The 12,527-nt window shown below is 41.8% G+C and overlaps 1 protein-coding gene across 1 annotated transcript; it reads left to right on the top strand.

The window, feature by feature from the left end:
• The first annotated feature begins 331 nt into the window (after positions 1–331).
• On the top strand, positions 332–3,659 carry USP51 (ubiquitin specific peptidase 51). Its single transcript, XM_047843254.1, has 3 exons — positions 332–436; positions 1,095–1,710; positions 1,978–3,659. Exons 1-3 carry the CDS (start codon positions 332–334, stop codon positions 3,156–3,158), a joined length of 1,902 nt encoding a protein of 633 aa, XP_047699210.1. The 3' UTR covers positions 3,159–3,659.
• The last annotated feature ends 8,868 nt before the right edge of the window (positions 3,660–12,527 follow it).

The raw sequence follows: 12,527 nt of genomic DNA, 5'->3' as shown, positions 1-12,527 counted from the left end.
TGCCATTCATCACTGCAGGAGGGCAGAATCCGGGGCTGGGGGCCACACGTCGAGAGGGGAGGGGCCAGGGGACGGCCCCCTTGTGACCAGCCCTGAGGAGAGGTCAGGAGAGAACGTTGGCTGAGGAGCGCCTGTACAGCAGCAGCTGCTGACGTTCTGTATCACGCGCCTGTGGCCCAAGGTAACCCAGACCTATAAGCAAACAGCGGAGCCGGGGCGTTGCGGGGACGAAGGCGGGAAGGGGCAGAGATCTTGGGGGTCGAACACTGAAGACAGGGGCGATGAACGCGTGGAGGGCGTGAGAGAGTCCGAATTCTCGGAGGAATAGGGAATGAAGGTGCTGAAGCAAGAAACGAGGTGTGAGAAGGAACACAAGCGCGAAAAGAGCGTGAGAGGGCGCAAGAGTTTGGCTGACCAAAAGACAGTGCCCTTGGAGGTAGCGGCAAGGGTGGAACATACCCAGCCCCAGCAGCATAGGTAAGGTGGGAGGAGCTCCATTCCAGGGAGGAGGAGGACACTTTCTTTCCCTGAGCCCACTTTCCATAGGTGGTCCCCTTTTAGCAATTTTTAAGGTAAATTTTGACCCCAGTGTGTTTTTAGAATAAAAGGAAAGAACGTCAGAGGAAGCTATGCCAAAGTGAGGCTGCGCAAAGCGCAGGAAAGTCAGTTAGAGGGTGGCGCCTTTTTTCAAAGGATTCCATCTCCACCCTAAAGCTCAGGCCGTACCACACCCCACCTCCACGTTTTCCTCCCTCTGTCCTCCTCCCTTTCCCCCACCCCAGCCCCCCACTCCCAGCACGATCGGATCGCTTTTAAACCAGGTAACTGCTTCTGTCTCCTCAGCAGCTCCGGGAGCCCCTGAGTAGAGGGGGTGGAGCCCGCATTGGTCTCTGGCTGAGCTCATGGTGGGAGGGGTCCTGAGGGCGCTAATGGCGCGCCGCCGCCATGATGCTGGCCAGATCGTTCACAGAAATCCCTGTCTCATTCCATCTACAGTCGCAGCTCCATTCCAGACCTTTCTTCTCAGGCCGGGCGGTGAGCTGATGGCCCAAGTTCGGGAAACTTCCTTGTCTTCCAGCTCTTTGGTCCGCTAGAGCTCGGGCGGTGGGGGAGGAGCCTCGCCCGAGGAGGCGGCTGAAAAGGCGGGGAAAATGGAGAAGGAGGCGGTGGGGGAGGCAAAGATGTGTTCAGGCCAGGGAGCTGAGGAGGTGAAGCTGGAGCCTTTACAAGAGCGTAAGCCTGCTTCGGAGGAGAACTTGACGTGGAGTGACAGCGGCGGCGATAAGGAGGTGCTCCCTTCAACCCCACCTCGCTGTTACAGCAGCTCTTCGCCCCTTTGCCCGCGCCGCAAGCCCCGCCCTCGGCCCCAGCCCCGGGTCCGGGCCCGAGCCCTGCCCGGGCCCTCGGCCCCACCCCAGCCTCCAGCCTATCCTCCCCCTCAGCTTCTGACCCGGCCCCAGTCCTGGCGCAGATCGCGGCGTAGATCCCGGCCTGGGTCTAGGCCCCAGAAGCTGCGAAGCTGTTCTCCTGACCTAGGTGGCTCTGCGGATCGAGGTGGCCTAGGGGACTGGTTGCTGGAGGTGGAGTTTGATCAGGGTCCTACAGGCTGCTCTCATGTGGAGAGCTTTAAAGTGGCTAAGAACTGGAGGAAGAACCTGCGGTTGATCTACCAGCGTTTCGTTTGGAGTGGGACCCCAGAAACTAGGAAACGTAAGGCAAAGTCGTGCTTCTGTCATGTATGTAGTACCCATATGAACAGACTCCACTCTTGTCTCTCCTGTGTCTTTTTTGGCTGCTTTACCGAGAAACATATTCACAAACATGCAGAAACAAAACAGCATAATTTAGCTGTAGACCTCTATCATGGGGTTATATATTGCTTTATGTGTAAGGATTATGTATATGACAAAGACATAGAACAGATTGCCAAAGAAACAAAAGAGAAAATTCTGAAATTACTAACTTCCATCTCAACAGATGTTTCTCAACAGTGTATGACATCAGGTGTTGAAGAGAAACATTCAACCTGTGAGTCAAAGGAACAGGAGCCAAAATTGGTGAAACCCAAGAAAAAGAGGAGGAAAAAGTCAGTCTGTACTGTAGGCCTGAGAGGGCTAATCAATCTTGGGAACACGTGCTTTATGAATTGTATTGTCCAGGCACTTACCCATATTCCTTTATTGAAAGATTTCTTTCTCTCTGACAAGCATAAATGTGTAATGACAAGCCCCAGCTTGTGTCTTGTCTGTGAAATGTCTTCTCTTTTTCATGCAATGTACTCTGGGAGCCGAACTCCTCACATTCCTTATAAGTTATTGCATCTAATATGGATTCATGCAGAACACTTAGCAGGATATAGGCAGCAGGATGCCCATGAGTTCCTTATCGCAATATTAGATGTGCTGCATAGACACAGCAAAGATGATAGTGTTGGGCAGGAGGCCAATAACCCCAACTGCTGTAACTGCATCATAGACCAAATCTTTACAGGTGGCTTGCAGTCAGATGTCACATGTCAAGCTTGCCATAGTGTCTCTACCACAATAGACCCATGCTGGGACATCAGTTTGGACTTGCCTGGCTCTTGTGCCACATTCAGTTCCCAGAGTCCAGAGGGAGCCGACAGCACAGTGAGTAGGGATGACCACATACCAGGTATTCCCTCACTCACAGATTGCCTACAGTGGTTTACAAGGCCAGAGTACCTAGGAAGCAGTGCCAAAATCAAATGCAGTAGTTGCCAAAGCTATCAGGAATCTACCAAACAACTCACGATGAAGAAATTACCTATCGTGGCCTGTTTTCATCTCAAGCGATTTGAACATGTAGGTAAACAGAGGCGAAAGATTAATACTTTTATCTCCTTTCCCTTGGAGCTGGATATGACTCCATTTTTGGCCTCCACTAAGGACAGCAGAATGAAGGAAGACCAGCCACCAACAGATTGTACACCCAATGAGAATAAGTATTCCTTGTTTGCAGTGATTAATCACCATGGAACTTTGGAAAGTGGACACTATACCAGCTTTATCCGGCAACAAAAGGACCAATGGTTTAGCTGTGATGATGCCATCATCACCAAGGCTACCATTGAGGACTTACTCTACAGTGAAGGGTATTTACTGTTCTATCACAAACAGGGTCTAGAGAAAGAATAGTCTTACAAGACACTTACCAGAAAAAAAAAAGGAAATGAATATACAAGGATCCTGAAATGACACATAAACCTACCTGGAATGGACAATGACAATACCCATACAACAACAAGCACCTCTTGAAGTTTCGCAAAAACCTACCTGGCATTGACAATGACAAATAGCACCTATATGACAAGTAGCACCTTGATATAAAGAACCTATTTTACCATGGTTTATGGGTCTGTAAGAGGAAAAAAAATAACTAGTGACCATTCAGCCTTAAGAAATGGGAGGGGGGGAAGAGGTTGAAAATGGTCACATAAAGCATACTTAAATGAACAGATTGTTTTAGATGGGGAGAGTGGGAATGGAGATGTTCTGCCACTGCTGTATGTCATTTGTTTCTACAAAAATACCATGTGAGATCAGGGAGTATTTGTACATCAACAAAAAGTTTAACAATTGGTATTCTAGCTGTGGCTGATTAGTCAAATGGTTTGAAAAAAAGAATATTGAAAAAAAATTTTAAAGCCTTACAAGAAAATATTTAAAAAGAAGAAAACTTTTTTTTTAATTTTAAAAGAAAATGTTTCTAAATGTTGAAAAATTTAAGTTAAATATTTTAAAAGAAATGTTTTAAAATTTAAGTTTTTTTAATTTAAAATTTCAAAATTATTTAAGGCTTAAAAATACATTTTTCTTAGTTTAGAAAAGGTAAAATGAATAAAACAAGGACAAAGATAAAAAATGAAAGTTTACAAAAAAGTTAAAGTGAAATTTAAAGTTTTAGAAGTAAGAAAGGGGAATGGAGCTCTTAAAAGTTAAATAAAATGTTTATATTAAACATTTTAAATTAGACCATAAAATACACGTGTTGAAAAATGAGAAGTTAGCAAAATTCACAAAGAGCTTAAGAAATAAAATTTCCAAAAATATAGAATAGGATGAAAATTCAAATTTAAGTTTACAGAAATATTTTAAAGGAAGAAAATTTAGAACAAGACAAGAAGACAAAATTAACTTTTTTTAATTAAAAAAAAATTAGGGGTGCCTGGGTGACTGTTGGTTAGGCATCTGACTCTTGATTTCAGCTCAGGTCACGATTTCACAGTTCGTGGGATTGAGCCCCAAGTCAGGCTCTGCACTGACAGTACAGAGCCTGCTTGGTATTCTCTCTCTCTCTCTCTCTCTCTCTCTCTCTCTCTGCCCCTTCCCCACTTGTTTTTTTTTTCCTTTCTCTCTCTCTCTCAAAATAAATAAATATACAGTAAAAATTTTGAAAAGGAAAAAAATAGAGAAAAAGGAATTTTAAGATATATAAATAACCTTAAGGAAGTCCAATTTGAGAGATTTAAATAAAAACTAAATAAAAAGGATTAAAAATTTTTAAATGTAAATAAAAATAAATTAAAAACATTTTAAATAGAAAAAAACAGTAAAATTTAAAAAAAACAAGTTTATTTTTAATTTAAACATTAAAATGCATACGGTATGAAAAATAAATGGAGATAAGAAAAACAAAACAAAGGGTTTGTGAATATTTTTTGAATATTATGTTGACACATACATAGAATTTGAAAAAAAAATAGTCTTAACCATCATTTTACATCCAATTGTGAGATTGCTGCAAGGCCTGAACTCTAGCCTGCCTTCCCCTTTCAGGTTCCACACCCCATCTGATTTTGAAAGAAGTAGAGCTGTTTCTTAGGAAGAATCAACTGCATCTGAAAAAGGTGAATAGTAGGGACTCTCTCCTATTTAGAACTGCATTATTCATACAAATTCTTTGGTACTGAAAAGTGGTTCTTGACAATTTAGTGGCTTAGGGATATTAGATCACAATTTAAGCTCTGGCTTTGATGTTCAAGCCCTATGACCTGATTGAGGAAGTGACAGGGACCCATATCTGAGAACATACCATCTTCTGCTCTCCCTCTTCTCTCTCCATAGGGAAACAAGACCTTTAAATTTCTACAGTAGAGTACAGTAAAGCTTTGTACTTGATGGTCCTACTCATTCCTTATTCTCTCTTTTTTTTTCCTTTTTCGATTATTCATGCCTGGTTCCCTGAACCACTTATTTACCTACATTTCTGAGTGCCAGCCTGTAGGGCTCCTCTGACTGTTTATCTGGTGGCTTCTATTCCTCCTTCAAGACTCAACTCACAGATGACTTCTCTGGAGCCTTTTCTAAATGTTCTACAAAGACATAAATTGGAAAATTGTTCCTCACCCCTCTATCCCTCTCACTGTGCCTCAAAGTACTTTGTCTGTACCTCAGTGATATTCTACTGTGATTCTACTGGAGCTTTGTGATTGTCTGCCCCTCTGTACTGAGCATTCTGCTAACAGGGGGCCAAGCCTTATTCATTTCTGTGTTAATAAATGTTTGTTGAATACGAGGATGAGTTCAGTTATTTGCTCTATTCACCCTCTCAGTAATGTGATCTCACCCATTTTATCCATCAAGCCCTCATTAAGTGCCCTGTGCTGTAATACAGTGTGATCAGGTTTGTATCTTTCCCAAAAACAGTGTATGAAATGCTACTTAGCTGCAGGGGATGGCTTACCAAAGTAGGTGCTCAGTGAGGAATAACCAGGTTATGTGGAGGGAGTACCAGGTACAATGCAAGAAAAGAGCACAAGTTTGAGAATTGGTCCTGAGAGAGTGGGTGGTGAGGGGGACCAGCAGCTGAAAGTGAGACTGGGTTTTATGGCATGTTTGTGGCAACGCTGTCCATCACCACAGTTTCCCTGAGCTTCCCACAGTGTCTCTCACCTTATGATTGGGTGCCACGCCTCTCCATGGCATACTGCATAAGTTTACCTTCCCAGGATACCATGTATCTCACCATTCCACAATGTTTTATATTACATGGCACACTATAACTGTGACAGAGGAGTGATGTCTGGTGGCTGTTTAGTGAGGAAGGTGTAGGTTGTCTGCTTAGCACTCTAGCCCTTCTTTCATTCTGTGTGGTTTCACTGGGGCTACTGATCACCTTGCTGTGCTCCTCTCACCCCTCCCCAGAGTGAACATGTCCCACAGCCTAGGCCAAATTAGAGTTCTCAATTCCTCCACTCCTCCACCCACACCCCTTCCACAAGAGCAATTTTGAGGATGGTTATAGGACCTAAACAGGCCCAATCAGAGCCCATTGCTAAATTGAATATGTATAGACACTGGGAGAAAGAAGCTCCCTCTCCATGCTGAAGTCTCTAGGATGACATTAATCTGAGAATTTTAGGGGTTGATATTCATACCATGAGGAGAAAAACAGAATTAGAGATGGGGAGAAATAACCTAGAGAGTATCATTTGAACTTTGTGGATCCAGCTGTTCCTGAAGTCCCAAAGTTCCCAGCTCTCTGATCCAATAAAATCCTTTGTCTTGCTTAAGCTAGTTTGAGTTGAGATCTCGTCACTTGTAGCCAAGCATTTTGAACACATCAGACACACTATATGGTTGGGGGGGATCCTGTTCCTAGGACCACAAAGGGAGAGAAGGAAGAGAATGATGACCTCAAATGAACTCTGTCATATAAGATTGAGAAACCAGAGTGGGTCCCTGCATGTCTTTAGCTCAGCTATTAACCTCTTCTAGGCTTCAAACTTTACTCACAGCAATGATGTGGCTATTCCCAACTAAAGAAAGAATAAGTCAATAATGTTTCATGGGTACCATGAATAGATAGGCCAGGCACTATGGTAACTGCTTTACCTCTAGTATTTCACTGAGTTTACAAAGCAATCCTGGAAGACAATCATTACTGAACATATTTCACAGACTGGGAAAGTGAGACTCAGAATGGAAAAGTGGTTTTCTTAAGTTCACTTTACTGTTTTAAGTAGTGAGGTCAATATTCAAACCCAGGTCCCCAAAGCTTGTACATAATCCATTACAATTCAGTACAGAAAATTCAAAGATTTTTGTTTGTTTTGCTTTTCCTGATGTCTCTATGGAAGACACAATAGACCAAAATGGCGCAGAAGGCAGACAGCTTTTGACAAACCTAGATGACAAACCTGGAGAGTAATCTATCAATTGATAATAACAAAATTGCCCATGCTACAGGTGAATATGTCTCTATGGCAATGGCTGATTAGGATAGTCACATAAGGCTAATTGACTTTCCTAAGGATACACAGGATGGAGGAGGCTAAAATCCTGCTCCATTACTAGATATATAGCTTCACCCAATGTCATATGCTTGACTGAGTTCCGAGACCTGGCTGTAAGATCTAATCTTTTTACCATATGTGAAACCATCATCTCTCTCTATTTACACCAGTTTTCCTTTCTAGCTTCAATGCTGTGACCAGTATGTTGTGTGCCACTTTAATCAGTCACCTTCCCCCTGGTCTTTCCAGAGTGCCCACAATAAATACCAGCCCCTTAGCCATAGATCCTTCCCACCTACCTGTGGTGAATACTACCTGTGGTGGTCTTGCCTATTAGGATATGGTTCCTAGGTGGTACAATACTGATTTGTAATGTCCAATTCTGTTGTTTCCACACTATTTTCAGTTCCTTATCTTGATTCTTTCCAAACACACAATTGTATCTACTCTGGGCCAGAGTTGGAACTACATGTCTGTAAATCCCTCAGGCCAATCACACTATATGGTAGATCCTTGATATGCTGGCTGAATGAATGCATGAATGAATAAACAAAATGAATTCCATCCTACACTTAGCTTTAGTAGTTGACTTTATATCCTATTTTTCTAAGGTTAAAATACTTATAAGAGTGGCTGATTTATCTATGCCACCTACTCCAATACACTCCTATTTCCATCTATTCTCCACACCTTCCCTCTAGTTTTAGAGGAAAAGGAATCCTGTTTTCTTTTGGATGCTGCACCACCATCCTCCTCTGACCCATTCCTGACTGCCAAGAGACCTTACTCCCACACTCTTCCCTCTATGCCAGCAACTGTCATGATTTTTTTAGACATACAGCAAATAGACATCCTAGATTTTCTACGATGGTTCTTCAAAAACTTCTCTTCATTATCCCTATAATACATAAGAAGTGTTCCTCAGTTGCCAGTGCTTCCTCCTGGGGTATATATTGTCACGAGAAGAAATTAAAAACATATTGTAAGGTTTTGATTTGAGGTTCTTGTTTAAAACAAAAGTTCATAAATTTCACATGATGCTGCTGTCCCTGATATTATTTCTTTTTCCTTTCACTTCCAAGCTATTCTACATGTGTTTATCTTACATCATTGCCACATACTCATCTCCTACATCACTTTTAGTTCCCCACATAGCTTCTGCCTATACCATTATTAAAACTACTCTTGCTTAAGTACAAAGCAACTTATTTTTTCAGAGTTCTTTATTTTGCTATTTTATCCCATTTGTTAAAGAGATATATGATAATCGAAGACAGTGGGACAACAGACACGGAATATTTGATGTTAAAATTTTCCTTATGGGGCCCCTGGGTGGTTCAGTCAGTTAAGCATCTGACTTCAGCTCAGGTCATGATCTCAGTTTGTGAGCCCTGCATTGGGCTTTGCACTGACAGTGCAGCACCTGCTTAGGATTCTCTACCCCCTGCCCCTCCCCCACTTGCTCTCTCTCTCTCTCTGTCTCGCTCGCTCTCTCTCACACACAAAATAAATAAATAAACTAAAAAAAAACCACTTTACTTGCAAATCCAGGTCATGATTTTGTCATGTTGGCTACCACTCAGGGTAAGTTCCCTTTTTCTTATACCAAGAGGGTATACCAAATCTGAAAAAGGGACTCAGGGTAGGGGTGGAGCAGGTGGAGCTGAGGAAGAGAAAATAAAATATGAGGAAACTGGATTGTGTTTTAAATGTACCAGAGGAGTTGGTGTTTTTAAGGGCAGGTGTGAAGAATCATTTTTTTATGCCTTATTGAGAATCTAATCATGCCCTAATTGATCTGCTTTCAGAATGGTATACTTAAAAAGACATACACTTGTATTCTACTTGCAAGCTTATCATTTAAAGCCTTTTTTGGCCACACCTCTAACACAGAATTTAAACTTCCCTATAATTTCTACTTCTTTGTGATGCAGGAGATGTGATGAGGTAGGCCTAGGCAAGAGGAGAAGATAACTTTGAGACATCAGACATACTTAAACTGAAATCACATCCCAGATCTACCACTTACTAACTGGTGACACTGGGCCAGTAACAGAACCTTGTCCACAGCCCTCCCAGGGCTGTTGGGAGGGCTAAATATAATGTTGTTTACAAGGTATTTAGTATAAAGCAGGGCACACAGTTGGAACTAAAATAAAAGTCATTTTTTGCCCCACTTTACCATGTCCAAATATTCCTTTTGTCCCCCAGGTATTTTTAGAAAATGAGAACTGCTATCTCTCTGGAAGTCTATTTTCATGCAGATAACCAGGGCATCATCACCTAAGTAGACTTCTTTATATAAATCCTCATTGACCAGATCTCTCCTTACCTCACTGAGTTTTTCTTCTTCTGTGCTATAGGCACACCAGTGGGGTCTTTCTTATTGTCAGCTCTACTTGATAAAGAATATGAGAGTGCATATGTTTTTCCCAAAATCATGAAGTCATTAAGAGGGAGAACTGGGGCGCAGAGTACTGAGTCCAAGCCCTTAACCAGGAACTCATTTGATTCCTCTTTTTCTACTGGAACAAGAACCAGGTAATACTCTGAATCCATGAAGTTTATGGATTTATAGAATCTGAGAGTTGGGAGGATCCCTAGAGAGCCTTTAGCCTTCAGTTTTCTCACTGTTTTAAGGATACACTGGCTCAGAAATAGATGGAATGACTTGCTCAAGGTCATAAAGGGGATCAGTGGCAGGGCCAGGAGCAGAACTGAGGTCCTAGAGTACTCTTATTCCATGCCAGACCTTCTGACTGCCAAGTTTCTCTGTAAATATTCTGTCTCCATTGCTATCATATCTCAGAGTCTACATTCTCCTAGGCTGGGTTAGGTCCCTAAATACAACAATGCCCAGAGAGATCAGTAAATAGGTGACTCTTGCTGTTGCCAACAGAATTCTTTTCAAAGACAAAAAGTGTAACAAGAGCATTAGAAGCCTACCCATAATTCTGGTCTCAGGGAAGCATCATGCAGCAGAGAAATTGTGACTGGACCTGGAATGAGTAAAGCTATATGGTTGGTACTGGGTGAATGACCTGACATAAAGGGCAACATCCAGTCCTGGAGAGGTTGATGGAATGTGGGGAAGTTGAGTAATTCTTGATAGTTGTCTTCTTTGGGACATGATAAATCTGTTTTTGTTAACATGGGTCTCTGTTCTTTTTCCATAATGAGATACAGCTTTTTGGGAAGATGCTTGTCTTATAGGGCTCTTCTTATGCTAGTAACCTAGAGAAACCTTCCAGCTCATCCCTACATTGCAGACCCAGGCCTTCAAAGAATGACATTTAGCCCTCAAGCCTGGATCACCCTCACCATAGTAAAGAATTTCATCAGTTTCTTGATCAAGCAAGGAAATTTCTTTGTAGAAGAGGCACATTTTGCTGGAAAAAAATGAGGAAAAATGCCTCTCAAATGCAGCCAATGTCTCACCTGTATGTTTACCTGCTTCCCTATCACCAAGGCTTCATGGTCCTCATGACATGGGACATATTATAACTTCCTGGGAGTCTAAAGAGGTGTTCTTATGCAAGTTACACATCATTTTTGATTCACTTTACCCAAGTAAGAAAATAAGTGGTTTGTTTGGATAGTCCCCAAAATTCCTTACAACCTTTAAAACTTGAGCTATTAGCAATTCTTACCTGTAAACTCATGACAACTTAGGAAGAATCCTAAGAAAAAATAAAATGTGGAATAGTGATTATATTTTTAAAATAAAAAAAATTGTCTTATATTTTAAAGGCTGCATAAGATTTCTGCCCTTGATAATTTTAACCAGTTCCCTTATGATAAATATTGCAGTTATTTCCATTGTAATCAATGCTACAAAGAATACACTTGTACAACATCATTTCACACATCTATGTTTATCAGTAGAATGAATACCTGGAAATTTATTCAAAATCTCTGTTCCCTTTGTGTTTACTGGATGTTAAACTGAGGATTGACTGAGACAAACCTTCTCCCTACCATCATGGATCTCACAGTTCAACAAGGGAGACAGATATGTCACCAGGCAAAGAGCCAGGAAAGGACAAGAATAGTATGGAGAAAGATAGGGTGTAGCAGGGAGAGACACTAACCACAAAATTTACAGTAATGCTACATAAATCACTTTATTTCTGGGGCGCCTAGGTGGCTCAGTCGGTTAAACGGCCAACTTCAGCACAGGTCATGATCTCGCGGTTTGTGAATTCGAGCCCCACGTTGGCTCTGTGCTGACAGCTCAGAGCCTGGAGCCTGCTTCGGATTCTGTGTTTCCTCCTCTCTCTGCCTCTCCCGTGCTTGTGCTCTGTCTCTCTCTCTCTCCCTCTCTCTCTCTCTCTCAATAATAAATAAATGTTTAAAAATTTTTTAAAAAATAAATCACTTTACTTCTGATGTGATATCAGGGACTTCTTCTCTGGGTCACCCTTATTCCTCTGTCCCTTGTGCCTGGCATAGTGTCTGACTTAACAGGAGGCTCAATTGAGCATTTTGGGAAGGAATAACCAGGCCTTCAGTTCTAGCACCGAGATTAGATTCTGGTCCCAACATCTCTCCTGACTTGCTGTGTGAATGTGGGCAAATCACACAAATGTGGGCCCCTTTCTGTGCCTTTCTTGCCTCATCAATTACATGGAAGGTGCCATAGGCATAAGAGAGTAGCTTAGTGGTTAACACCACAGTCTGTTGATTCAAACCTGGGTTTTTATCCTGATTATCCAGCACTTGCTGTGCGACATTCAACAGGTTATTTAAACACACTCTGCCTTGAATTCTTCGTTTTTAAATGAGACTAACAACCATAGTAGTACCTTTTAGAGTTGTGGAGAGAATTAAATAAATAATAAATATTAAGTGCTCAGGACAGAGTCTGCTACATAGTAAAGGCTAAACATATGTAAGCTCTGTCCTTTCAAAATGTAAACTTATTTTTATCTCAGGGTCTTTGTATATGTTACTCTACCTGGGGCAGTCTTCCCCCATATTTCGCCTTTTCTTCATTCATATTTCTGCTCAAATATCACCCAGAGAGACGTTCCCTAAGCAGCCATCTAAGGTAGCAAAATCCTTTCAATCTACTTTCCTTTTCCTGGATTTTTTTTTGTATTCTTCCTTTCTTTATTATCCACTTCATAATATATATTTACGCCATGTCTTCTTCAATAAAATCAAAGTGGCCCAAGGGACAGGAGGTTTTCTTTTTGCTTACTGCCATATCCTTGGTGCCTAGAAGAAAGCCTCACATGGATTAAGCCTTCAAAATCATCTGTTGACT

The sequence above is a fragment of the Prionailurus viverrinus genome, chromosome X (assembly GCF_022837055.1).
Source record: "Prionailurus viverrinus isolate Anna chromosome X, UM_Priviv_1.0, whole genome shotgun sequence".
NCBI lineage: Eukaryota > Metazoa > Chordata > Mammalia > Carnivora > Felidae > Prionailurus > Prionailurus viverrinus.
This window is presented reverse-complemented; position numbering and strand designations above follow the sequence as displayed.

Excerpts from the sequence above, each read along its gene's own strand:
- USP51 (XM_047843254.1), top strand. The coding sequence starts at position 332 with ATGAAGGTGCTGAAGCAAGAAACGAGGTGTGAGAAGGAACACAAGCGC. Across the intron at positions 437-1,094 it reads AAAAGACAGTGCCCTTGGAG|AGCTCGGGCGGTGGGGGAGG; the intron begins GTAGCGGCAAGG and ends TTGGTCCGCTAG. Across the intron at positions 1,711-1,977 it reads GACCCCAGAAACTAGGAAAC|ATGTTTCTCAACAGTGTATG; the intron begins GTAAGGCAAAGT and ends CCATCTCAACAG.